Source organism: Radiomyces spectabilis, assembly GCF_025331425.1.
Source record: "Radiomyces spectabilis strain NRRL 2753 chromosome Unknown BYT42scaffold_3, whole genome shotgun sequence".
Classification (NCBI taxonomy): Eukaryota; Fungi; Mucoromycota; class Mucoromycetes; order Mucorales; family Radiomycetaceae; genus Radiomyces; species Radiomyces spectabilis.
In genome coordinates, this window is record NW_026251928.1 from 988,993 (window position 1) to 1,011,320 (window position 22,328).

The 22,328-nt window shown below is 44.1% G+C and overlaps 11 protein-coding genes across 11 annotated transcripts; 8 read left to right on the top strand and 3 right to left on the bottom strand.

Moving 5' to 3' along the window:
- Window positions 1–16: 16 nt before the first annotated feature.
- On the top strand, window positions 17–1,303 carry BYT42DRAFT_611369 (uncharacterized protein; the record flags this gene model as incomplete). The annotated part of the gene is made up of 6 exons (XM_051571493.1): window positions 17–80; window positions 137–390; window positions 454–781; window positions 867–977; window positions 1,054–1,161; window positions 1,218–1,303. The coding sequence occupies 6 exons, from the start codon at window positions 17–19 to the stop codon at window positions 1,301–1,303; spliced, it is 951 nt and encodes a 316-aa protein (XP_051426117.1).
- Window positions 1,304–2,364: 1,061 nt separating this feature from the next.
- Window positions 2,365–2,756, top strand: BYT42DRAFT_611370 (uncharacterized protein; the record flags this gene model as incomplete). Its single annotated transcript, XM_051571494.1, has 3 exons — window positions 2,365–2,549; window positions 2,617–2,638; window positions 2,709–2,756. 3 exons carry the CDS (start codon window positions 2,365–2,367, stop codon window positions 2,754–2,756), a joined length of 255 nt encoding a protein of 84 aa, XP_051426118.1.
- A 1,172-nt stretch (window positions 2,757–3,928) lies between these two features.
- On the top strand, window positions 3,929–4,850 carry BYT42DRAFT_559651 (uncharacterized protein). Its single transcript, XM_051567143.1, has 2 exons — window positions 3,929–4,018; window positions 4,108–4,850. Exons 1-2 carry the CDS (start codon window positions 3,971–3,973, stop codon window positions 4,480–4,482), a joined length of 423 nt encoding a protein of 140 aa, XP_051426119.1. The 5' UTR covers window positions 3,929–3,970; the 3' UTR covers window positions 4,483–4,850.
- An 884-nt stretch (window positions 4,851–5,734) lies between these two features.
- BYT42DRAFT_559656 (protein SCAI) lies at window positions 5,735–8,568 on the top strand. Its single transcript, XM_051567144.1, has 11 exons — window positions 5,735–5,789; window positions 5,855–5,917; window positions 5,980–6,163; window positions 6,228–6,276; window positions 6,332–6,364; window positions 6,443–6,468; window positions 6,537–6,629; window positions 6,700–6,798; window positions 6,862–8,039; window positions 8,103–8,212; window positions 8,287–8,568. Exons 1-11 carry the CDS (start codon window positions 5,777–5,779, stop codon window positions 8,431–8,433), a joined length of 1,995 nt encoding a protein of 664 aa, XP_051426120.1. The 5' UTR covers window positions 5,735–5,776; the 3' UTR covers window positions 8,434–8,568.
- A 187-nt stretch (window positions 8,569–8,755) lies between these two features.
- Window positions 8,756–9,447, top strand: BYT42DRAFT_543635 (uncharacterized protein; the record flags this gene model as incomplete). The annotated part of the gene is made up of 2 exons (XM_051565705.1): window positions 8,756–8,930; window positions 9,008–9,447. 2 exons carry the CDS (start codon window positions 8,756–8,758, stop codon window positions 9,445–9,447), a joined length of 615 nt encoding a protein of 204 aa, XP_051426121.1.
- A 439-nt stretch (window positions 9,448–9,886) lies between these two features.
- On the top strand, window positions 9,887–11,185 carry BYT42DRAFT_543636 (uncharacterized protein; the record flags this gene model as incomplete). Its single annotated transcript, XM_051565706.1, has 5 exons — window positions 9,887–10,159; window positions 10,220–10,268; window positions 10,336–10,871; window positions 10,966–11,063; window positions 11,137–11,185. 5 exons carry the CDS (start codon window positions 9,887–9,889, stop codon window positions 11,183–11,185), a joined length of 1,005 nt encoding a protein of 334 aa, XP_051426122.1.
- Window positions 11,186–11,506: 321 nt separating this feature from the next.
- BYT42DRAFT_559663 (Fungalysin metallopeptidase-domain-containing protein) lies at window positions 11,507–14,374 on the bottom strand. The gene is made up of 2 exons (XM_051567145.1): window positions 13,546–14,374; window positions 11,507–13,422 (listed from the first exon to the last, which is right to left on the bottom strand). Exons 1-2 carry the CDS (start codon window positions 13,987–13,989, stop codon window positions 11,692–11,694), a joined length of 2,175 nt encoding a protein of 724 aa, XP_051426123.1. The 5' UTR covers window positions 13,990–14,374; the 3' UTR covers window positions 11,507–11,691.
- Window positions 14,375–14,728: 354 nt separating this feature from the next.
- Window positions 14,729–15,234, bottom strand: BYT42DRAFT_559665 (uncharacterized protein; the record flags this gene model as incomplete). The annotated part of the gene is made up of 2 exons (XM_051567146.1): window positions 15,019–15,234; window positions 14,729–14,885 (listed from the first exon to the last, which is right to left on the bottom strand). Coding segments are annotated over exons 1-2 (287 nt in total), but the record flags the coding sequence as incomplete, so codon positions are not given.
- A 130-nt stretch (window positions 15,235–15,364) lies between these two features.
- On the top strand, window positions 15,365–16,988 carry BYT42DRAFT_559669 (tubulin binding cofactor C-domain-containing protein). The gene is made up of 5 exons (XM_051567147.1): window positions 15,365–15,532; window positions 15,591–15,745; window positions 15,802–15,934; window positions 16,015–16,313; window positions 16,442–16,988. Exons 1-5 carry the CDS (start codon window positions 15,466–15,468, stop codon window positions 16,658–16,660), a joined length of 873 nt encoding a protein of 290 aa, XP_051426125.1. The 5' UTR covers window positions 15,365–15,465; the 3' UTR covers window positions 16,661–16,988.
- Window positions 16,989–17,669: 681 nt separating this feature from the next.
- Window positions 17,670–19,735, top strand: BYT42DRAFT_642557 (uncharacterized protein). Its single transcript, XM_051572586.1, has 8 exons — window positions 17,670–18,072; window positions 18,151–18,322; window positions 18,388–18,402; window positions 18,477–18,566; window positions 18,628–18,865; window positions 18,935–19,205; window positions 19,274–19,400; window positions 19,473–19,735. The coding sequence occupies exons 1-8, from the start codon at window positions 17,730–17,732 to the stop codon at window positions 19,666–19,668; spliced, it is 1,452 nt and encodes a 483-aa protein (XP_051426126.1). The 5' UTR covers window positions 17,670–17,729; the 3' UTR covers window positions 19,669–19,735.
- A 713-nt stretch (window positions 19,736–20,448) lies between these two features.
- On the bottom strand, window positions 20,449–21,944 carry BYT42DRAFT_559671 (Gcp-like domain-containing protein). The gene is made up of 2 exons (XM_051567148.1): window positions 21,509–21,944; window positions 20,449–21,443 (listed from the first exon to the last, which is right to left on the bottom strand). The coding sequence occupies exons 1-2, from the start codon at window positions 21,917–21,919 to the stop codon at window positions 20,865–20,867; spliced, it is 990 nt and encodes a 329-aa protein (XP_051426127.1). The 5' UTR covers window positions 21,920–21,944; the 3' UTR covers window positions 20,449–20,864.
- Between the last annotated feature and the right edge of the window lie 384 nt (window positions 21,945–22,328).

The window sequence follows — 22,328 nt, forward strand, 5'->3', positions numbered from 1 at the left end:
TCGTTTTCAATAGATTATGCTTCGTAACAAAATTTTAGTCACCGGCCATCCCAATGCGGGAACGCTTGAATTTGTCAAAGGTATGGATAGTCAAACTGTATGTGTAACGCGTTCTCCTCATTGTCCGTTGCGCAAGGCATTCTCACCACCACCCAAAGCGAGTTCCGCGATGCCGACGTACAAAAGGCAATCCAAGATGCCGACAACACCATTACAGGCATCAGCATTCCTTGGACGATTAACACAAAGTATTACGTTGCAGACGTGGCTTTTTGGTTGGATGAGATTCCTGTTGAAAACATAAAAGAGACCGCGCAGGCCTATGCCGAAGAAAGCAACGAGGTGGCACGAGTCGTGGATGCCTTTGTTTTTGTTTTTCAAAGCAGCAAGGTAAGCCAACCAATAATAATTCAAAATGATCATCGCGAATGGTGGTTGATAGAAAAAAATTAGTCAGAAAGTTTTCATGATATTCGGCACTGGCTTCCTTTTCTTGAAGCGTGTGATCCCGCCATTCGTTTATGCATCGATACAAGCTCACCGAGTGCAACCCCAGATACCAATTTCGAAGACTGGTGCCTAGAGCACCAATTTGAATACATCAATATGCATGATACGACGGAAATCGATCTGGATAAGGCAGGGCTGGACTTGGCCGTGGATGTGTTACAAACGAATATGTGGGATGGACTGATAAGGAAACACAACGAAGCAAAACCGGCTGGTCCACAGGGAAATATCGGGAGTCTCCAGGACGAGGAAACCATCGAATTACTGAAAGGTAGCGTATTGGAAGAAGAAGAAAAGTCACACAAGACTATCTGAGCATCGCGAATTCAAGTTGGCTAACCTTATCTCACGTACAGAATTGCAATCGCTGAAGTTGCAACACGAAAAAGACCAAGAAGGCAATGAAAAATTTTCGTCTGAATTAGATGATCCAGCCAAAGACGACATCGATGATGATGACGACCTGGGTAATTATCGCGCCAACAGTGACTACTGCTGAGGGTATTGGAAGCGATATTGAACTTGATTTTTTTTCCGTTACAGAATTGCCCAGTGCAGCGGATATTGAGAGAATGCAGCAACAGTTGTTTGGTGGTATTGAAGAGGAGGACGGGCTAGATAAGACGTTTGAACTGATGAAAGCTATGCGTGGTAAGTTTTGCACGCATGAATTGATCCGACATACCATAACTGATTTAGCTGAGTAGAACAAAGCCAAAATTTACCTGATGAGGAAAGGCGGAAACTGGCCGCCCAAGTTGCCCTTTCGTTTGCTGCGCAACTGGGCATTTAACTTGCTCTTTGTGAAAAAACTCGCTCTGGTTATTACAGGCCTTGACCTCTTTTATGTAATAGTCCTAACGAAGCTTGGATAAGTTTGTCTTTCTCTTGGCCTGTGATTGGAGATTTTTTCTACCTGGGAATATACTTGCACAGATCAGGCAGGGGACCTCCATCCAGGATGTTTGACAAAATTAATTCATGTTGTTGCACAGCACCAACTTTATGTATTTTCTGCCTTTTTTCCACCATCAAACCCTCTGTTTTGAAATGACGACGCTTGCGTGTTCGATGATTGCATATGATGTTGCGTGTCTAGTCTTTTCTCTTATGATCTATAGAAAAGCCAAAGTGGAAAATTGGCACCACAGAAAACTTGAGGCGTCGGTTGTTAAGGCCTCCGGATCGGGCTTCCAGGATATGTATAAGAAAAATTCATAAGTCAGACGAATGGCGACTTGGGTTGCAACTGGTACGGTGAGAATACCAGATTGGCAGGAAAATATTAATGGCGATGGAACCAAATAGATACTAGTCGAAAAATTTTCGCTATGTGTTTGCACCGAGATCAGGGTATTGCAATTTTTGATCTGCAGACAATATGGAAGGTTGTGGCATGGTGGGATCATGCCATCAACCGATGCATAGTTGCACCGGTGCAAAAGATTCATTTCTGGTTGGCCAGGAATGACTGTCAAATTATCGGACACAAACGTTTGTCAAGGCGTGCACGCTGTTGTGTCCTTGTGCTTTGATTCACACGATGACAAAACTAGGCTAGATGCCTTTGGTGATGTAGCGTTCAGATCACAGAAGCGGGTCGCTGTAACGAGGCCCAGAAATTGATATGCTTCAAATCCCCTGTTTCGGAAATCTACTTGTGGCTGTGATGAGTAGACCCACAGATACCCTTACACAAATTCATGCGGTAAAAGGACTGAAGACTTATCAGTATGACGTTCAAAAACAACGTTGAATTCAATCCGGGTCCCGGTCAACGTGTATATAAAGCCCAGGCGACAGGCGAGCAAATTGTCGAAACTTCAGATCCTTCTCTGTCTCCCATTTCTCATCATGAAAGCTGCTCTCTTCTTCCTTGTCTTGTGCCTCGCTTACACTGCCAGCGCCATCTCTGTGTGGTGCAATTACAAGAAGGGCAACAGTGACGACTGCATCCTTCCCGGTGTCGGTCCCACCTATGACTGTGGCAAGTCGGCGGGTCTCTCTGGTTACCAATCTGGTACCAACCAAAAGTACTGGTTAGTCGGTTCCTTGACCTCCACCAAGTGGTCCAAGTTCGAAACATGCTGCCATAATGCTGGCAAGGGCGCCTGCCGCGGTTAAACAGGTAAACGCTCTCGCACTATTCATTAGGCCGAAAATATACATTCGGCTCACAGTTCGACATGTTTCTTTAGTATGATATACAGTACCGGGCCGTTGACGGAAATTTAGGACCGTTTTAAAATGTTTTACAAATAAAAAGTTTTAAGAAAGCCTGTTTTTCTATTGAATGTCACGGATAGAGAATAAAACAATCAGTACGATTTGTCCTTTAGAATTAATGTATTCGCGTCATAATAAAAAGCGGCTTCTGCCGATGATGATCTCACGGACTAAAATTCCATCACGTTGTAAGCATCATGTTCGGACGTGTTTGTGGTGTTGCCTATTGCCACAGACAAGGATGAATGTCGTAGCATTTCATTTTCGACTGTATCATCTGATTAGATAAGGTACTGTAGTCGGTATCGGCTAATAAATATATCATCATTCTTTCTTTACAATTGGTTTTGTTTTTATGACAAGTCCTATGCGCCAGATCCGTGTCAAAGGTTTCTAGTCCATTGATGCAATATCCCTTTTACAATTTGATATGCTGCTACCATCTATCCGGTGGCGCTTATCAGAAGTGGTCGTAGAATTCAAATCAAGCTGATGTAGAGATACGAGACTGATAAACTACAAACCTGAGCCGCGAATTCATTCAAGCCCTATCATTTCACGAAATGAGAGGCCAAAAGTTAAAAAATTATAATGACCGTGACCTCAATAGATAAAAATTCGTGACGATGCAACCATCCGGGGCCCGATGATAACCCAAGCTGCCCTATGACAAGCGGCAAGTGAGTGGCAAATGAATTTCGTCACTTTTTAGCCACCATCATGCCATCAGACTAACGCCGCCAAAAGACAAAGAAATGCTAGCGCCGGAGATAATGAAGAAGCGGTCAATTTTTTTTTTTGTGATTGCAGTCGGTTTTCCGCCAAAGCGAGAATTCATTTCCTTGTAAGGCGGTATTCTGTGATTGGTTATCATAATTAGAATAGTGATAGGAAAGGAGGTTATCAAAGAGAGATAAAGGTTCAGTAGGAAGCCAGCTATGCAGATGCATAAGGCATGAAAGCATGGCTCCACATGATTGGTGAGCGAGGAAAAAAGATGAAGAGTTCGTCATACGTTATCTGGTAAAAACCGGTCCGGAGTGATAGCAGGGATCTTCCGGAGCCAGCGTTTCGAATCGGAAAAATCCCACATACGCTTTTGTTGGGTCACGCTGTGATTCTGATTTCTCACTCCATCTCGGATGGTTATAAATAATGCCTCAATCCGAAAAAGACGGTTCACACTCTATTCCTCTTTCTCTATCTCTTATTTCCTTTGAAAAAATCGTCGAACATGGAATTAAGTATTTGCTTGTACTGCGAAAAACGACTTGCCAACGATGTAAGTGTTATTCGTGCCATTACTATTCTTTCTATATCAAAAGATGAGGAGGCGTCTCACCCAGAAATGAATTTTTGATCATTTTGCAGAGCATGAATTTCTGTTCAGGCGTTTGCCAGGCAAAAGAAGCGTCCAATATTTATGTGTCTGACTCGCACGAACATAATATATTCCATCCATCCAGCTATACCCTTTCCTATCATCGTCGTCAATCGTTTTCGTATCCATCGCCTGAGCCACGGCCGAAAAATGCACAACGAAGGATGTCTTGCGCAGGCAAAACTCGGCCAGTGTTTCTCCTACCATCCATGTCGTCTTCATCGTCTTCATCAATGTCCGACTTATCAGAATTCTCAACGGCATCGTACGACGAGCAGGAAGTCAATACCTCTTTTCGTGTAACTGACGGGGCGGCTCTGCGCTCAGTGAACGATTTGGACATCGCACATACAATTTACTCTTGATACCCCACAATTTCTTCCCATTCCTTCCTTTTTGGCTAATTTTTCTCCAGTGCTTGTGTTTCCATTGCCCGTTTGTAAACATGTATACTTCTCAGACATTCTCACATACCCACACCCACAATCTATTCTTATTTGCTTTTTGTGTTTTCTTTTGCTTTATGTTTTTTGCACTTGATTTCTTTTTTTTTTCTCTTGTCATCATATTCATTTATTGCTTTTCTTGTCCTATGCTGTTTTTTTAAGCTCTTTCATATTTCCTGTTGTTATTTTCATTGATATCTATGTTTAAATCTTGTTATGGTTTCTTCTTTTTCCTACATCTAACAAGCCGTACACCCGCTGTGCAATGGATGCCACCTGCTACTGGATGCCGCACTCTTGCCTTGAGCGACATTCGTCAGACAAAAAGCCTAACGCAATACGGCATAACCTGGGCGAGACTCTTGATGGAACTTTGGTATAGATTTTTTGTCGGGCCGAAAACGAGCGAATTTTGTTGTTCATGTATTGTACCACGACGATGTCCCCCCCCCCAAAAAAAAGAAAAAAAAAAGTAAAACGGTAATATAAACACAGCAGATAGTTCCCACTAATGCGCGTCCAGATTATTCTCCATAGATCATGTTTCCGCCATGTTCAGCAGCCAAAATTCACGTATGTTCTGTATGTGACATTGGTTCAGATTATAATGATCTTCCAGATTGCATTATGAAACTGTTGCACATAAAAAAAAGACCAAAAAATACATATGTATATAACACAAGACAGGAACCATCATCTCGTCTTCTTAGTTTTTTCTTTCTTGGTGGTGAATTTTTTTCACTTAATTTAAGCAGATGATGTGGAATTGTACGTGTATCGCACCCATTCCGCGTTAGTTAGCTCTAAGAATTTTTTTTCTTTTTCATCAATTCACGGATCGCGTGCCTGAACATCAGCGATGATCACCTATCAGAACGCACGCTTAGGGAGACATCACGCGTCAGGTATTTGGGCAAATTACCGTGCATACAATCACAAAATTTGTCATATGCTCACAAGGTGTTCTACAGAACAATACAAACATACAATTTCATAATAAATGCTTGCTTGCCGTCAACGCGAGTTAGTTGAGAGTAGACGATGCGTATTGTATATGAATCAAAGGTTGTTGAAAAAGAGCGATCTTGGTGAAAGCGGGAACGATGGAAAACGGTCGTTTCGTCCCGCAAAAGCCGGTGTTTCAAATCTCGCGCAAATGCAAAAAAGCCGTGTTCCTTTGTCTGTTTCTCCTGATTAACGACTTCATTATCCCATGGATGCTCAAGGTAGAGAAAAGATACGATCACCGCAATCACCTGTTGGCTAAATCGTCTTTGAAACAAATTGTAAGGGTCCGTCACCACAGCTATTCCCACGGCTGCACCTAGCAGCTCCACAACGACCTCCAACGCAGGTACGGGTAGTGTTCAATGACAGACAGACGACCAAACATGTTAACCGTCTACTGTCAAATAGGCAATACTGATCCTCCCAATCCCAACGTTCCCTCCAATTCAACGAGTACAGGTACAGCGGCGGCCGCCATGGCCGCTGCAGCCGCTGCTGTCGCCGCCGATGAGGAAGCGATCCGCACCCAAAAACTGGTAGAAGAATTTCAATACTTGCTGGAAAAAAGCCAAAGCCTGTTTAGTGGATTAAGGTACCTGGAGCATAGCCCTCTAAATTGACACCGTTCATGTTGAGACAAAAAGTTGACACCGTAGCCCCACTAGAGACTTGCCGCCGACAGGAAGTCATCGACAATGGAGACCGGTAAGTATCTATAAAGAGACCTGGTATGCTTACTGGTATTGAATGGGTACTATAGTATTTTGAAAAAACATTCGAGGTTTACACAAAGGTATGCGAACTAGAGTCATACAATTGCTGTCTGCTTTTTGTTTGATTGAATTGTGATGTTTATTCGTGTTCGTATTAGTTGTGGAAGTTTCAGCAATCACATCGGTAAGTGGAATATTTTTATGCGCATAAAAAAACCTTCTCATGACTGAATTTTTACCATGGCATGACAGACCAGTGCTGGAGAACAAAAATAATTATGGCTTGAAGCGCTGGGAAGTGGGTGAAATTGCGAGTAAAATTGGCCAGCTGTACTATCACTATTAGTAAGTTGAAGCTGACACACTGAGAGAGAGAGAGAGAGAGATAGGCCATTATTCACACTTTTCCATGTAGTCTAAGAACAAGTGAAACCAATTACCTGTACGAAGCTTACATCTTTTACGAAGCTATTCATGAACGGCAGTACTTTAAAGACATTCTGGAAGTGAAAAAGTATGGAAACTGGACCAACTTTCATTAGTGGTGATTGATGATAATCTGACCTGTTTCAATTAGTCCGGCCCTGATGATCAAGAAGATGCGATATTATGCGCGATTTATCGTCGTGTGCCTCTTACTGAACAAGGATGATAATATTCGTTTGCTGATCAGTGAACTTGAAGGACTGATTGACGAGTATACCAAGAGTTTCAAAATGTCGGATGCGAAAGAGTGGCAAATGGTCCTTGATGAGATCAGTACCTTCATGGAAGCGGAGAAGAAGCTGGTGCCCATCAGCACTGACAGGACTCCAATGACAATCATGCATCGTTTACCGTCCTATAGCGTCTCGAAAGAGAAAGAGAGCGCACGATTAAAACTCCAAGAAGCCATCCTAGTTGGCAACTACCACAACCAAATCAAGTTCTCTGAACTGACGCTGGACATGTATCGTATGCTTCAATCTCTTGAACGAAAGCCAGATGTCAGTAAACCTTTGCCTCCACAAAATCTTAAATCGACCGAACGGTCATCCGCCAATGAGAAACGGGAACCAGGAGCCGCCGTCAAGGACGATGCCAAGAAGGACGCGCCGTCAACAGCAGCAGCAGGTGCCACAGCCGCATCACAACAAACGTATGGCGCCACAGGTTCTCAAGCACAGTACGTCGACAAATCGTTGAAGCGATCTAATCCTCACAAATACCTTTTGTATCGGCCTTCGTTGAGCCAACTCCTGGTTTACATTTCAACTGCGTATAAAGATATCGGGGACAATGCAGCCATGTTGCTTTATCTATCGGCTGATGGCATTGCTTATCCTGAACCGACGGTACCGGGCTATGGAGGTGGCGTTGCCACCAGTCAGCGAAAACCGACCATTCCCGAACGGTCCGATGAACCGATGGTGCCACTGAGCCATTGCTTACATCCGGCTGATTTGACCCCTTTCACGCGCAAACCTTTATTCCTAATCGTCGACAGCAGCAATAGTACCGTATTCAAAACGATTCCGGCCGTCTTTGACCAGCCCGTGATGTGCCTGCTGTCACCGCTAGAATACCCATCGTCTGTCCAGGATAAAAGCGAAATCGGCAGTCTGTTCACCTTGTTCCTACACACCCCTTTGCTTGGTTTCTGTTCCGTTTCGGATATCGGTAATTTGGACCAAGCTAAATGGGACGAATGCGTCGCACTTATTAGTACGATGGAAAAAGCCGTCGGTGATATGTTGCTTGCAGATCCGAATGTCGGTAAGTAACCGGGAAATATCGAGGTCTCATGATCAACGCAGCATGTTCATTTACCCATACTAGATATTCACGTCAAGCGATTCATGTCAGACGACTTTTTATGGTATTTTATTGTACGTTTTGTATTATGTGGTATCATTCTGAGGTGCCACTTTTCATTTAAAGAGGAAAAGGTAAATGGAAAAAAGATATACTCGGTCCATCCCAAACAAGATGCCTTGCATGATACTCAAATACTGCAATCTAGTCATTTCCGACGTCTTTTCCTGCTTTACCTGAAAGTGTCTATGTTGCTCCGGATATTATCAACATGTTCCATGAGCTCACCATGATTGCGGATGTGAATACCTACTTTAGCTTGCCTTACGCCACTCCCGCTCCCACCGAAGCATAAACCCAGTAGAAAAAAATACCATGATTTTCCCCAGTTAATCTGTTCTCCATATCACCATTATCATTAATGTCCACTTATAAGAATAACCTAATAGGCCCTACGATGGTGAAAACGATATAAATATTATCATCACTTTAGACATGTTATCTGTTTCTGTGTGTCGTTCCAAATCTGCTAGGAAGGTTCATTCGAGGAAGAGCCAGGTCACATGACATGCATTGGAAGCCCGACGCTCTATTTTGTCCTGTTGCCGGATACGTCCATGTGGTGTCCTTTAACTTTTTTTTTGCAAGCCCTTTTATTTTCTCATATTACAACTATAATGGACGACGAGCTCGATTTTGAAAACCTCGATTACGGTGATCTTGGCGATTTCAATCCTGATGACTTTGATGAAGAAGCATTGGAAAGAGAATTGGGACTCATTACCGAGTCGGTAAATAAGAAAGAAGTGGCAGCTAAACCGGCAGTTAGTCAAGCGTCATCAGAGCCAAAAGGTAAGACGATTGGATCATTAGGGAAAAACTATTCTACAGTCAATGGCACAGTGTGACTGACTTATGGAATCTTGTAGCTATTTCTAAACCAAGCGAAGCGAAAGCCGAACCGACGAAAACGGATACGCGGGAGGCAGCAAAGGAGACCTCTTCTAGTGCTAACGTAGGAGCCAAACCTTCAACAACCCCTCCTAAAGCCACTGAACCTACCACGAAACCGACATCCACTGTTGAGCCCGCAAAACCCACGGTGGCTGCCGCGAAACCTACGGTGGCTGCCAAAGCCGATGACAAGCAGAGTCCATCGAACGTGAAGGGTGCAGTCGAGGAAGATACCGAAAAGTTGAAGCCCAAAGAAACTCGACCGACAACGCCGCAAGCACGACGTTCGCCTTACCCACGAATGCAGAGTGGACATGGAAATTACTCTCAACGAAACTACATGTCGCAAGACATGTACGCCATGGGACAACAAGGTTATATGATGGGGATGAAGTACGTTTCCGGTCTATCATGATTTTTTTGTTTTCTGCGTTATCCTTGGTCTCCTCCTTTTCGCCTCTTGCTAGTCATCATATTTCCTTGGATTCTTTTATTTTCTTCCTCACACAACGCGGTTTCGCACTCGAAAGCTGCCATGTTCGTTCAATCTGACACCAAGAGCGAAGAAGAAAAAAGGGATGAAAAAGAAAAAGAGGAAAAAAAAAGGGGAAAAAAGAAGGTCAAAATGAGCAAAATATGGAGGGTCAAAAAGAAGATGAAGCCAAGATGTATAGAAGCGCGGAATCTTACTGTGTAGCAGTAGGATCATATTTTTGAAAGAGATATTGGGTGGGGAGGAGGGGTCGAGGAGATGGAGGAGACAAGAGAGGTATCTTGCTCGCTTTTTCACTGTGATTTGTTGGTTTAACATTGTTCTTTTTCTTTATCCTTTTCTTTTTCTTCAATTTCACAGTATGCCAATGTCGATGCCTATGAACCCGTACGGAATGCCGCCCATGATGGGATTTCCTGCCGTCCCTGGTGGTGGTGGTGGCCGGATCCATGTCAATCCCAAGTTTGCAGGTTCTCTACCGAAATTACCAATGCATGCAATGAACCCGGCCGATCAGGCGGCCCGAAATGAAATGTTGGAGAAACAGCGCCAGCATTTATTACAAATGCAGCAACAAAGACGACAACAGAGTAGACAACCAACCGACGATCGTCGAATGCCGGCGTCTCATCAGGTATGGAATTTCTAGGCCAATAAATTAGGCCGAATAGCTACTAAAACTGCGCGTCTATAGAAACAAGATGTCTCTGTTTCAAACACAACTGTCTCCCGGCAGACACATGGTACGGACTGTCGACTTCTTTTATTCGCGTTTTGAACATCAATTTTCTCATTCTATTCTACGTGTAGACGTGGGTAGTCATGTGTTGCTAAACGCCAAGCGGAAACAGGGGTCGAATATGGAGCATGATCGGCCACTGAAGCGATCAACGATTAACGATCGTCTTAATAATACACAATCTTTGGTGAACGAGGATTCGGCAGCATCTCGGTCACCGGGAGGGTTCTCGATCAAAGGCGCCGCGGCGGCAGCCGCCGCCGCAGCAGCACAAAGCCATTCGCCTCCTCATGTATCAGACCGGTTTGCAAACAATGATTCCGCCAGTGCGGCCGCGGCTCAGAATGTTCGACGATTAACCATGGGACATACGGCTACGCGAGGCGACCGGCGCATGTCGCCTTATGCGCGCCCTCCTCCATCGAACCAAGTCAGAAATGGAGTTCGACAAGAAGCGGCGATGCCTACGCAACCCGATATCAAACCGGTTTCATCGCCCATCCCCGTGTCTACGGCTGGAAAATCCGCAGAACTGGTGATAACGAATTTAATCAACGCAAAAGTAGAAGACATCAAGTCTTTGGGCGACAAACTGAGATTGGCTTCAGTAAGTATAAAAGGAAAAACGACGACCATTGGCTTGGCATTTTTTTATTGCGAAAAAAAGAGCGTTGTGGACTTAACTGTATTTTTTGCTACAGAAAATCAAGGATATCCAAGTCCATTCCGCAGAGAAAAAGGCCAACCTTATATTTCAAAGTATTGAAGATGCAGCAATATTCCGTCGCTCTTACAACAAGTAAGTCACGTCGGCCGATAGTGTGCCGTTACAATGGGTCGTAGGACAGACTGATCTCACCATCAATGTATAGGCAAATCATTGGCGATGATCGGGTGAATATTGCGTTTGTGAAAAAGTAGTCCGGTCTTGCCCGGTCGATATTGGGTTGTCTCTCTCTCGACAAGCGAAATCCCGTCATGAGGCAGTTTGGTTTTTATAATTGGTTGTAATAAAATCTCGACATTGTAAGAATCGTCAATCAAGCATCGTGAATTGTTGATGCTACGCTCTTTTAGATAAAAAAAAAAGCTCTGGGGTCCCATATATCTTGATTGATAACACAAATGGAAATTTAGCATGGAAGAGAATAAGCACAGCAAGAGTAACGATTATTTGCAACCATGTTTTGTAACTTGTTGCCTTGTTGCAACCTGAATCTCGTTATCAGCTTTTCTTACATAGGGGGCTTATGACACAGAATTGGATATGTATTTGGATATCAAAAAGAAAATACTACGGTAAAACAAAAATAAAAACTAAAAAAAATAAAAAAAGAAAGAACGGTAAGAGGCGAGTTCGTATGGATAGATAGTGATCGAAAGGGAAAGGTTAGGATTGAGTGGGGGCGGGGGAGAGTATAACTAGTTTAGGATTGGCACTTTGGATGCGAGTCAAAACTTTCTACTCTCTTTTCGATCCATCGATCTTTGCCCAGTTTGGCGCCGTAGCCTAGACCACGCTTTGCAAACGCTTGATAAATGTCACAAAAGTTGTCGCCTTGGGTCAATGCTTCGTCGGCGGCCAGGATAGCATCACGAGCGTCCACAAAGCTTGGATTACAAGGTTGCAGCTTCATGCCGTCAATCACCAGTTGTAGTGCCAATGTGTTTCCGTGCGACAGAATATGCTTGCGCACATTATCGTAATCATCTTCAGACCGAGGAACAGGAGGAAACCATTCCGAGGTGAAACCGTGTTTATCGACCAGATTCCAGTAGACTTCATACAGCATTTCGGCCCATACTTCGCCCTTGGCGTGAACACCCCAGTAGTCGAATCGATCCATGATCTTGTACGTGCTTGGGTTTGTGATATTGCTTGTAGAGTATTTGTATTTTCGAATACCTTCGTCGCCATTGGCCCATCCGCCCATACCAAAATCGATGTCGCGAGTGTAACTGCTCTTCATACGGATAATGGTCGCAATAAAGTCGCCCCAGCCTTCACCCATGCCGCCGGCTTCACCCCATCCAAGACAGTTGCTGTTATGGGGACCACCCGTCAATCGAATGGACAATCCGTGGCTGTATTCGTGAATGATAATACCGCTCTCAAAGTCGCCGTCACGCATGGGCGAGGTCTGATCCCACACGTACATGCGCATCTTGCCGTGACGACCGTCGGGAGGGGTGGCAAAATTGGCATTGTTGCGGCCGGAGCCATCCTGGGCATTGGCAATGACCGCATCGTTGGCGCCATTGTCATCGGGCCGACCACGGCCGAGGTTATCTTGTTGGAAATTACCGGCTTTCTCATCGAATCCGTAGCGGTACAGTAAATCGTGGGCCATATTACACCAGTAGAATAAATTGGTCACGGCAGCGTCTTCGTATTCTTTGGGTTCTTGTCTTTCAAAATTGGCTTCATAGTCGAAGACGATATCGTCTGCTTGTTTGCCGGCACGACCAGCGGGACGGTAGTTCTCTTCCCAATTGTATCCTCCATCCGGGTTGGTGTGCGCATACACATTGTTGCCAATGGTGACGTTGAACACTTGAGCGTGACCACTGGACAACGTGCCCTGAGCGTGCCATCCTTCGGGACTTGCCCAGAGATCATGCGGATCCTTGACCAGCTGCTGGTCCGTATCGGTAGGATCATTGGATCCAAAGGGGATCACATTGTAGTACGCGGCGTCGGAGACCCAATCAACGAGACTGACGATCGTACCATCGTGAGCGTGGACGAAACCATTGTACCAATTATCTTGGAGTTCAAGCTGCACGTCCCACACTAACTGGAGGTCACCATTTTCGAGCTGAATATAGGCCGGTTTCGCTTGAACAGGTGAGAGCGCATAAGGTACATCCAAAAATTCAATCACCGGCTCACCGACTTGGAAGGAGGTCACGGGAGTCAATGACGATGGGGATAATTGGTCCACCGCCCGGGGATTAGGTAATTTGTGTTTAACGAATGCCAAGAGCGACAAGACCGCTTCCGCCGGGTCCATGGGTGAGCCTTGACCAGAAGCGAATGAATAGCCATTGGAAGAAGCCGAAAAGCTGGTCTGTTGTTGCTGTCGTTCCCGCATTGGGCTGTTGAAGATCAATTGCGACACCGTGCTGGAGATCACATCGAGCCCACTTTGTACCCGCTGTATAATACACACACACACACACCCAAAAAAAAAAAGAAAGTTCACATCAGGTCAACCAATCGATAACAAGGTTCACACCATCACGCAGCAAGACAATGCAAAAAAGAAAAGAAGACTTACCCAAAGCAAGGATCGATCGGATCTCTGAGTATGATATTTGCCCCTGGCAAAAGAGTCGCCATATGAAATGATATTGCCGTACTTGTCGACATTGATATTGATATCACCATTCATGACTTCCAGTCCATCCACTTTCTGTCGCAAGTACACATGTGTCACCCCGCTCAGATCGCTCCGATAGGCATTTTTAACCACGAAATCGCTGGAAGTGAGGGTTTTCGCAAAAGCTTTGGCAATATCCACAGGTTCATAGGAACCAAAACCTCGAACAGAGAATGTATCTTCGTAAGGGCTGACATAATGACGATGGGCTAATTCAGGACCAAAACTGCGTCCTATTTTACGCTGCATCATGTCTTTTGTATGTCGAGGAGGCACCGCCGCACCCATGGTTGCACTTGCGCAACATAACAGTGCCACCGCTGTCGCGATAGAATATTTCATAGTAATTTGAAAGGGATGAGATGAGTTAAGATGAAGATGAAAAACTGACCAGTATATAACAAAAGAGAGGAAGAAAAATAGGCAATTAGAAAGTGGGGCAAAGAATTAAAAAAGACAAGATTGCGGAGAAAATAGGGAATTAAAAAGGACAGTGGTTGTTTAAGTTGTGAAGGAAATTATCTTTCAGTACACATGACGATCACCATGACGACGACGATATGCAGGTGGTTAGATAATGCATGGTTGATTTGGTGGAAAATAAACAGTGCAGCGTATTTTTTTTCTTTTCCTGCGGCAGGCTGGGCTTGGTTTTATTTTTTTAGGTTCCTTATTTTTTGTTGATGATCATCCAATAGATAAATCGGGCGATTAGTACCAAAAAAAGCCATCTCACATGTCCGAAAAGGATGGTGAAAGAATGGCGCCAATGAGATCATTGGATAATTCTACCATTGATGCGAATTTCTATTGGAGGCGACATGGCTGTCTCTCATGTGAAGAGGGATACCGAGAAAGGGGGCGAAAAAAAAAGGGATTCAGGCCAAAACACTATGCAATGGTGTGTTATCGTGTATATGATATCAACAATGATAGAGACGATAAAGAGATTATCGGCCAATCTTATTTCTTCCGATCTTCCCGTCCATCCGCTACTGTAAAATGTCATCGGTACATGGTCTTACTCAGATTAGTCCCTGCTTTTTTTTTGTGTGCATTTTCTATCAATCGCATTCATATGCAATTTTTGAACTTATGCGCATAAGATCAACTGATCGCGATCGATTTCAAGGTTAGGCAATGGTTACCTTGGTAACCATGCAGCGATGGCTTGATCAGTGAAAAAAAAAGCAATGTTCCAACCACTCTGCAATACAGCATTCCTGGGCTACCAATCGGTAGGTTGAGTAGTTATTGTACAGCATACGTAAACACCCTCCCTTAGTGCCATCTCTTTTTTTTGACTTTAACCTTGGCAACGGCGCCATGATAATGCCACGACGCTAACCCACTGTATCAACCCATAAAAAGGATAAAGTGTCGCCAAGACTGACCAAGTGATAATCATCCTACTAGTAAACAACAAATAGTCAAACAGTTTGATCCATGACCAATTGCTTGGATTCAGAATAGACTGTCCAAGTGACAATATCAAAATAGGCGCCGTAATCCAAGCTATCCAGCTAATAGATGATAATGATTGACTTGGAAGCCCAGTCAACATTGGTCTGCACGCTTTATTAGTTGGCTACCTTGGAAAGATATCTTTGATATAAATCTTGGCGTTTTACTTCGTCAAGCAGTTTGCTTATGAGTGATTTGTGTGATTTGCGAACTGTAATTCGATGATTTTTGGTATTACTTTCTCAAAGGGTTCTTTGTCAACGGCGCCGGCGGTGTCGGACTGAATTTTGTGAGTCACATGTGGATCCTTAACTTTGACCCTGACTTTGATCTCGACGACCGTGGGTTTCGATCATGGGCGAAGTCACTACCACAGAAGCTGCCAATGCCTTCTGGGTAGAATTCAAATCAGAGCGTCAAGGTACAAACACGGCATTTTGTAACTGTCATCGTCTCGGGGTTCTAAAACTCAGCACTAGCCATCGATGAGCAGATTCAAGCATCCAACACTGTACGGAGGGACGATTTGACATCTCACTTCACCGCCATTTTGGAAAGAATCAATACACTAGAGAAACGGCTCACCAAAGCAACCGAGTTTATACCCTCCTATGATGAACGACAGTTTCAGATAGTAAGCACGCACTTGCTCCAACCCATATACAGTATCGTAACGACCGAAAACAATAGCAACTCAAAATGCTGAATGAAGCCCTCGATGGTGCGAAAACCACACTCACTCCAAAAGCTAAATTCTCATTCAAATCTCGAAGAAAGAAGACGGATACCTCCAAGCCAACTTTTGCCGTGGACCCTGATCTTGGTACGTGTGTAAATACCGCCAACTCCATATCAAGCATGACAATACTAAAGATGTTTGATCGTTTCACTGATCGAAAAAAGAAAAAAAAGACACGAGCAACGTGACAACGGAACAAGCCAGCGACAACACGATCACCATCAGTGGAAAATCACGTGAATTAATTGTGTTGGAGCGTACCTGCATTTCACAAGGCAAGAGCGTGGATGTGGTGTTGACGGATCTGAAACAATGCGTTGTCTGGTTAATGGAAGAGTCGACCAAAGTATCTGCACTCCACATCAAAAATGTGCAAGATTGCGTCATCGTTGGTGGGGCGATTGATGGCTCCGTATTGATCTATGGGTTAAAACGCAGTATTATCACATTTGGATGTCACCAGGTAATATCGAGTGAAAAAAGAAAGAGGGGAACCATTCGTGGAGACAGAACCATGCTACCAAAAACAAACCAACATTCACATCGAGACTGACTACTTTATTTTTCCCTCCCCAATTGTGTTATATCTAGTGTCGCGTGCATGATGCACACAACGTCGATCTATTTTTGAATGTGTCCAGTCGACCAATCATTGAAGACTCGTCAGATATTCGTGTAGGTCCTTACGAGTTGCAGAATCCCGGGGTAAGTCACACTAGTGTTTTTGTCGGCACACGAATGTGGGAATCCAACAGTTTAAAGTTAATTCATCCGTTCCCTCGGGTTCTAGACGCAAATCAACTATTATGATCAGATGGAGGATTTCAATTGGTTGAAGAAGCAAGCTTCGCCTCATTGGCGTGTCATGAATACCGAGGAATGCCATCGACTTCACGGGTTACTAAACTGGGGCAATATGCAAAATATAGACGCCGTGTTGAACAAGCTACCGTCCTGAAGGTATAAGTGGAGCTATCGGATGCACTTCATTAAAAAAAACCTATCGCAATGTGAACTAAAAGCTCCACATTCGGAGCGAAACGGAGCAAAACAAACACAGGATGGTTGAACATACTTTCTCTTTTCATCATTTTACCCCATGCTTCCAAATAAAAAATGTATGCTTATTGGACCGGACCGAAAACTGCACATTACCATAAACGTTGATGCATTTCATTGGAGTTTTTTTTCCCACGAAAAACGAATCTGAAAGATGAAATTTTATCTGCATAACGAGGCTATTGTGAGGAAAAAAAAACCAGGCCGAGCTGATAGATCACGTCAATTTCAACGTGGTTTTGCTGTTGTTGAGTTGGCTTTTTTAATCGTCAATTTTCTTTGTGAGAAACGAGAAAAAAAAAGGGGGTCGGACAAGACCGCGCCGGATTTCGGTTTTGGTTCGCTCTCACATCTGCATCGTGACCAGCAATTTGGCGGTATTCTGCACGGCGGTATTCTGAATGGCGGTATTCTGTATGGCGGTATTCTGTATTTTGAAGATTTCTTGAATTGAATGATGGTTTCCAAATTTTTGAAGTCTACGAAACGAGAAAAAGAGAGGGTCAATAATACGAAATATGCATACCAAAGAGGTCGTATAGATGCTCCAGGTCGTGGTTCGCTTCAAAGCCCGCCAAAAAGTGTAAAGAAGCCTTTCATACTTCGTTTGCTTGCTTCTTCAAAAAGTCATCAAAGACACATGAGTCAGCAGAACGTAAAGATGGAAAAAAAAAGTCCACCAGCGACGGGAAGATGAGACGGATGAGAATTATAAATAAGAGGTCGCAAAAGCTGCTTTCAACGACTGTAATTCCAACCTCTTCTATTCTCTTTTTTTTTCACTTACACTACTACCCACAAAACCCCCTTCGAAACAAGTATGTCTTCTTTTTTGACCTTGAAGCGTTTGCCCTCCTTGCTGGCTCGCTACCACTCCCCTCACATTACTCGGCGTGCGTTTTCCGTGCTCACGGAGACGGTCAACGATACCAAGCTGCCCCAGTTCATGGTCGGCACCACCAATGGTTTCTTACCTCGGCAAGACCCTCTGGCTGAACTTCCCAAGGAGTTCAGTCGCCTTGAATCCCTGCTTCAGCGTATGCCTATTCGCCGCCCTGATGGTACTCCCGGTTTGCTGGCCAGCGGTCAGTTTGGTGATGCTGTTCGCGAAGAGCTTCCTCTTTATAATGTGGATCATATCGAGGATCAACAGTTGTTGTCTGGTAAGTTTCGCCCCCTGACCGACTTTTTGCGTTGCGACATACTAATAGCTTATTTTTTTTTTGTGGACTATTTCACAGCCCTCTTCCGCGACTACACTTTTGCTGCCTCGGCCTATTTATTGGAACCATGCGATATCCTGTACAGAGAATTCAAAGATTACGGTCTAGGTCGAAGTGTGCTTCCCGCCAATATTGCCGTGCCTTTGACCAAAATTGCTCAAAAGATCCACAGCAAGCCCTTTATGGAGTAGTAAGTGGGAGACGTATGACACTCATTCATCACTCAATTCTCACGAGTTTATTATTATTATGTAGTGCCCTAAGCTATGCGTAAGTCTGGCATGCTTTGGCTTAAAAAGCCTTTAAGAGTTGCGCAACTAACCGTTCTCTTCCCAACTACATAGCCTTTGCAACTACAAGCGCATTAACCCTTTGGGCGGCCTTACCTATGATAACTTGGCTCTGGTTCGTACGTTTGCAGGCTCTGCGTCTGAGTATGTATTTTGATGGTGAAACCATTAGAACAATGACTAACTTTGTTTATTACTACAATAGAAAAGGTTTTGTTCTGAATCATGTCACCATGGTCGCACACTCTCCACACCTTGTGAAGCATGCCATGGGTGCTTTGAATGCGGCTGCTGCCAAGAACCGCAAGAAGTTTGATCAAGAAATGGCATCGTTGAACGATACTTACAATGATGTGAATGAAGAAATGGAAATGATGTGGTCCCGCAGTCTTCCTGAGGACTATATCAAATTTAGAACCTTCATCATGGGCACCAAGAACCAGGTAGGCACTTTTCTTAGTGAAAAATTAACCGCAAAACTGTACTGACCGATCCTTGTTTGTATCTTAAAGCCCATGTTCCCCAATGGTGTTATTTACGAAGGGGTGAGTGATCAGCCCATGACTCACCGTGGTGAAAGTGGTGCCAACGATTCCATGGTGCCCCTCGGAGACAACCTTTTGCAAATTACAGAGCTTATGCCCGAGAACCCCTTGACATTGGTTCTCAAGGATTTCCGATCTTACCGTCCCACCAACCACATGGAGTTCTTGGAACATGTTCAGGAACGCGCAAAGCAAGTTCAGCTCAAAGCTTTTGCCATGCAAGACCCTAATTCTGCAGGTTCGTTCTTGTTTTTGCTTCCAAGTTTGAATGAGATCCAAGCGCTAAAAAAAATTACAATTTGATAGCCATTTACCTTGCAAACGTCGACCAAATTCGAGCATTCCGCCACCGACACTGGAACTTTACCAAGGAGTATATTATCAAGCATACCGAACATCCTGTGGCAACTGGAGGTTCGCCCATCGTGACCTGGTAAGTGGTAACGATCATTGTATTTCAAAAGCAACCGAAAAATTCATCATTATTTCCCATGATGTTGAACAGGCTACCTAACCAGCTGGATGCCGTGCTTGGCTTGCTCAACGAGGTTGCCGCTTCCATTGACCGTTCTCGTTTGACGGCCGAAAATAAGGAACGCGTTCAAGAGATTTCCAAGCGTGCCGAAGCTCAACGACGGGTTCTCAACCGCGAAGTTGCTCAGTTGAAGCAGCGATTCAAGAACCAAGATAAAACTGAATAATCAACAAAGAAAAAGCGTCCCTTTTGAGTAATATCCAAAAAACTGAAATAAAAAACTACAAAACGACCAGGTGACAAAATACGTGGCATAAAGTTTTTTCATATTTGTATTACTATTTCTTGTTAGACCAAACACAACTATTGCAAGGACAGACGCAGGACTATATAAGCTGTTAGCTTTTGTCTATGCATTGCTAATTCCTATGTTTTCTGTACTAAAAAAATATTCGGTATGATTCTTGAGGTACAGCGTTCCCAGTTTTACTTCAAAGCCGACTTGATATCTCAGCACGCCAGCATCAAAAGACTACGGGTGACAAAAGCAGACCCATCTGGCAGTGATTTCCGACTGAAAGAAAAAGGCAACTCCAGTTTGGGGTAAAATGAGAAAAGCAAACTCTAAATTTTAGTTCATTTCACTTCTTCAAGCAGTAATTTTCCCGTGGAAGGTCAATCCATTGCAACCTACTATATTTATGTTTCTCACTGTCGATGCCTCATCTCCTTGCGATGTCTCAGGGTTGTTATGTTATGTTATGTATTTTAAATGAGTTATAGCATGTCTCGCCTTGCAGCATAAATAGTTTCTTCCGCTATATATCATAGAATAAATTTGAATCAAGGATCGAGCGTGTATGATACATCATATGGTCCTCGTGTTTATTTTACTCCCCATGTTATCTTGTTCCTAGCTTGTCTTCCATTTTCCCATTTTTGATTTTTTTATTCCCCAGAGAACCAAACTTTTATCGTTGAAAGTCGCCATGATGGATCATCAGTTCCGGCATTGGCCATCATCCACAAGCTGTCACATGTTCAAGAACAACTACTTCAGAGTGCCTGCGATATTACAGTATTTACATCTATTGATATTTTTCAATTGCATGAGGCTATTCGCATTGTCTATGTAATCTATACAAAATGGATTCGTTGCTGTCAAATGAAACTAGGAACTATCGCGATATTTAAGCGATTCTAGGGGCCATTTTGGTAAAGTGGTAATGGTATAATCATCGATAAGGTTAGCTTGCAAACGTTCCACACCTGTCCACGCAATCATGACACCATTATCGGTACAGAGCTGGGGAGGAGGACAAACCAACGGTAAATTGTAACTCGCGGCAACTGCTTCTAATCTAAATATTCATGAAAAAGAAGAAGCTTAGCTAATCCACGCAGCCTTGATCGCTGGCGGACTTACCTCGATCGAAATAACTTGTTGCTAGCCACCCCGCCGCTCACCACTAGCGCGGTGAGGGGCTTTTTGTTTTGCACGACTTCCAAATCCAGGGCAAGACGAAGCTTTTGTTCAATGTGACGGATACACACCAGCTGGAATGCCGCCGCCATGTCACTCACATCCTGAGATACGGACAAATCCACCACTTTTTCTACCTCAATAAGCCTGGCCACCGCCGTCTTTAATCCCGAGAAACTGAACCCACAGACACTTTTGTTGCGTTGCAGCATAGGCATCGGTAATCGATCCATGTATCGATCGGGATTACCTTGAAGCGCAGCTTGTTCTAGCGCGGCACCAGGCCCTCCTCGACGGCCTTTGATCCATTCCAAATTGAGTAATCGAGCCGTTTTGTCGATCGCTTCACCAACCGCATTATCCAGTGTGGTGCCAAGCTGAGTATAATCACCAAGATCGTTCGCAGTCAAAAGCAATGTATGACCTCCGGAAATGAGCAAGGTCATGAACGGGAACATGGGCGAGGGAAGGTTGGAAGGATGAGGTGTGGTTAAACGAGCAGTGAGAGCATGGGCTTCCTACAGTGTATAGTGAGCGGATCAGGCAATGGCACCCAAAAGAAAAACCGCAACAGAATACATACCATGTGGTGGACGCCAATCAATGGTTTCTTGGATACTGCGGCCAGTGTCTTGGCAGCATTCAGACCCACTGGTAAACAGGGAGGCAGGCCGGGGCCTCTAGTGACAGCAATGGCGTCCAAATCAGCTACGGTCAATCCTGCTCGATCCAGGGTTTCGCAAATAACAGCGGGTAGATTTCTGGAATGACCTCTGCTTGCCAGTGTCGGTACGATCCCGCCCATGGGTTCGTGCATCTCTTGCTGACCTTTGACCACCTCGGCGAGAATCTGACGATCCGACGTTACAATGGCAGCAGACGTATCATCGCAGGAAGTTTCGATTCCGAGAACCTTCAATGGACGAATCGAAGTATACGATCGTCCAAGGATCTGAGTTTGACAACGGATTCCAAGTTGGCGCAGACGAAACATAATTACATGATGTATTATATCCCTGGAGGTCCCCTTTTCTCAGAAATTTGTGTTCATGTGACTGATTTTTTTAACGCATTATGCAGATGCCATCGTTCCCCAAAAAAAGATTTCTACTACTGCTTCAACAACATGGAGAGGATCAGTGGTGCATTTTTGATCTTGGCGTTTACAAAGTCCTATTAGTCCTCTTATGTTAGATGTGCAGATGGGTATCTCATACATGCATTGTTTTTCTATGGTCACTTTTGGTGGTTACTGAGATGAATATCATAGATGGAACGGATAATTTCATAGAAGAATTCAAGAGTTCAAGAAATGATAATATTGAAGTAAAATTTCATCAAATGAAAGTAGTTGAAAGTTACCCGGCAGATGCCCAAGTAGAGACAGGAACCCAATCATGCGT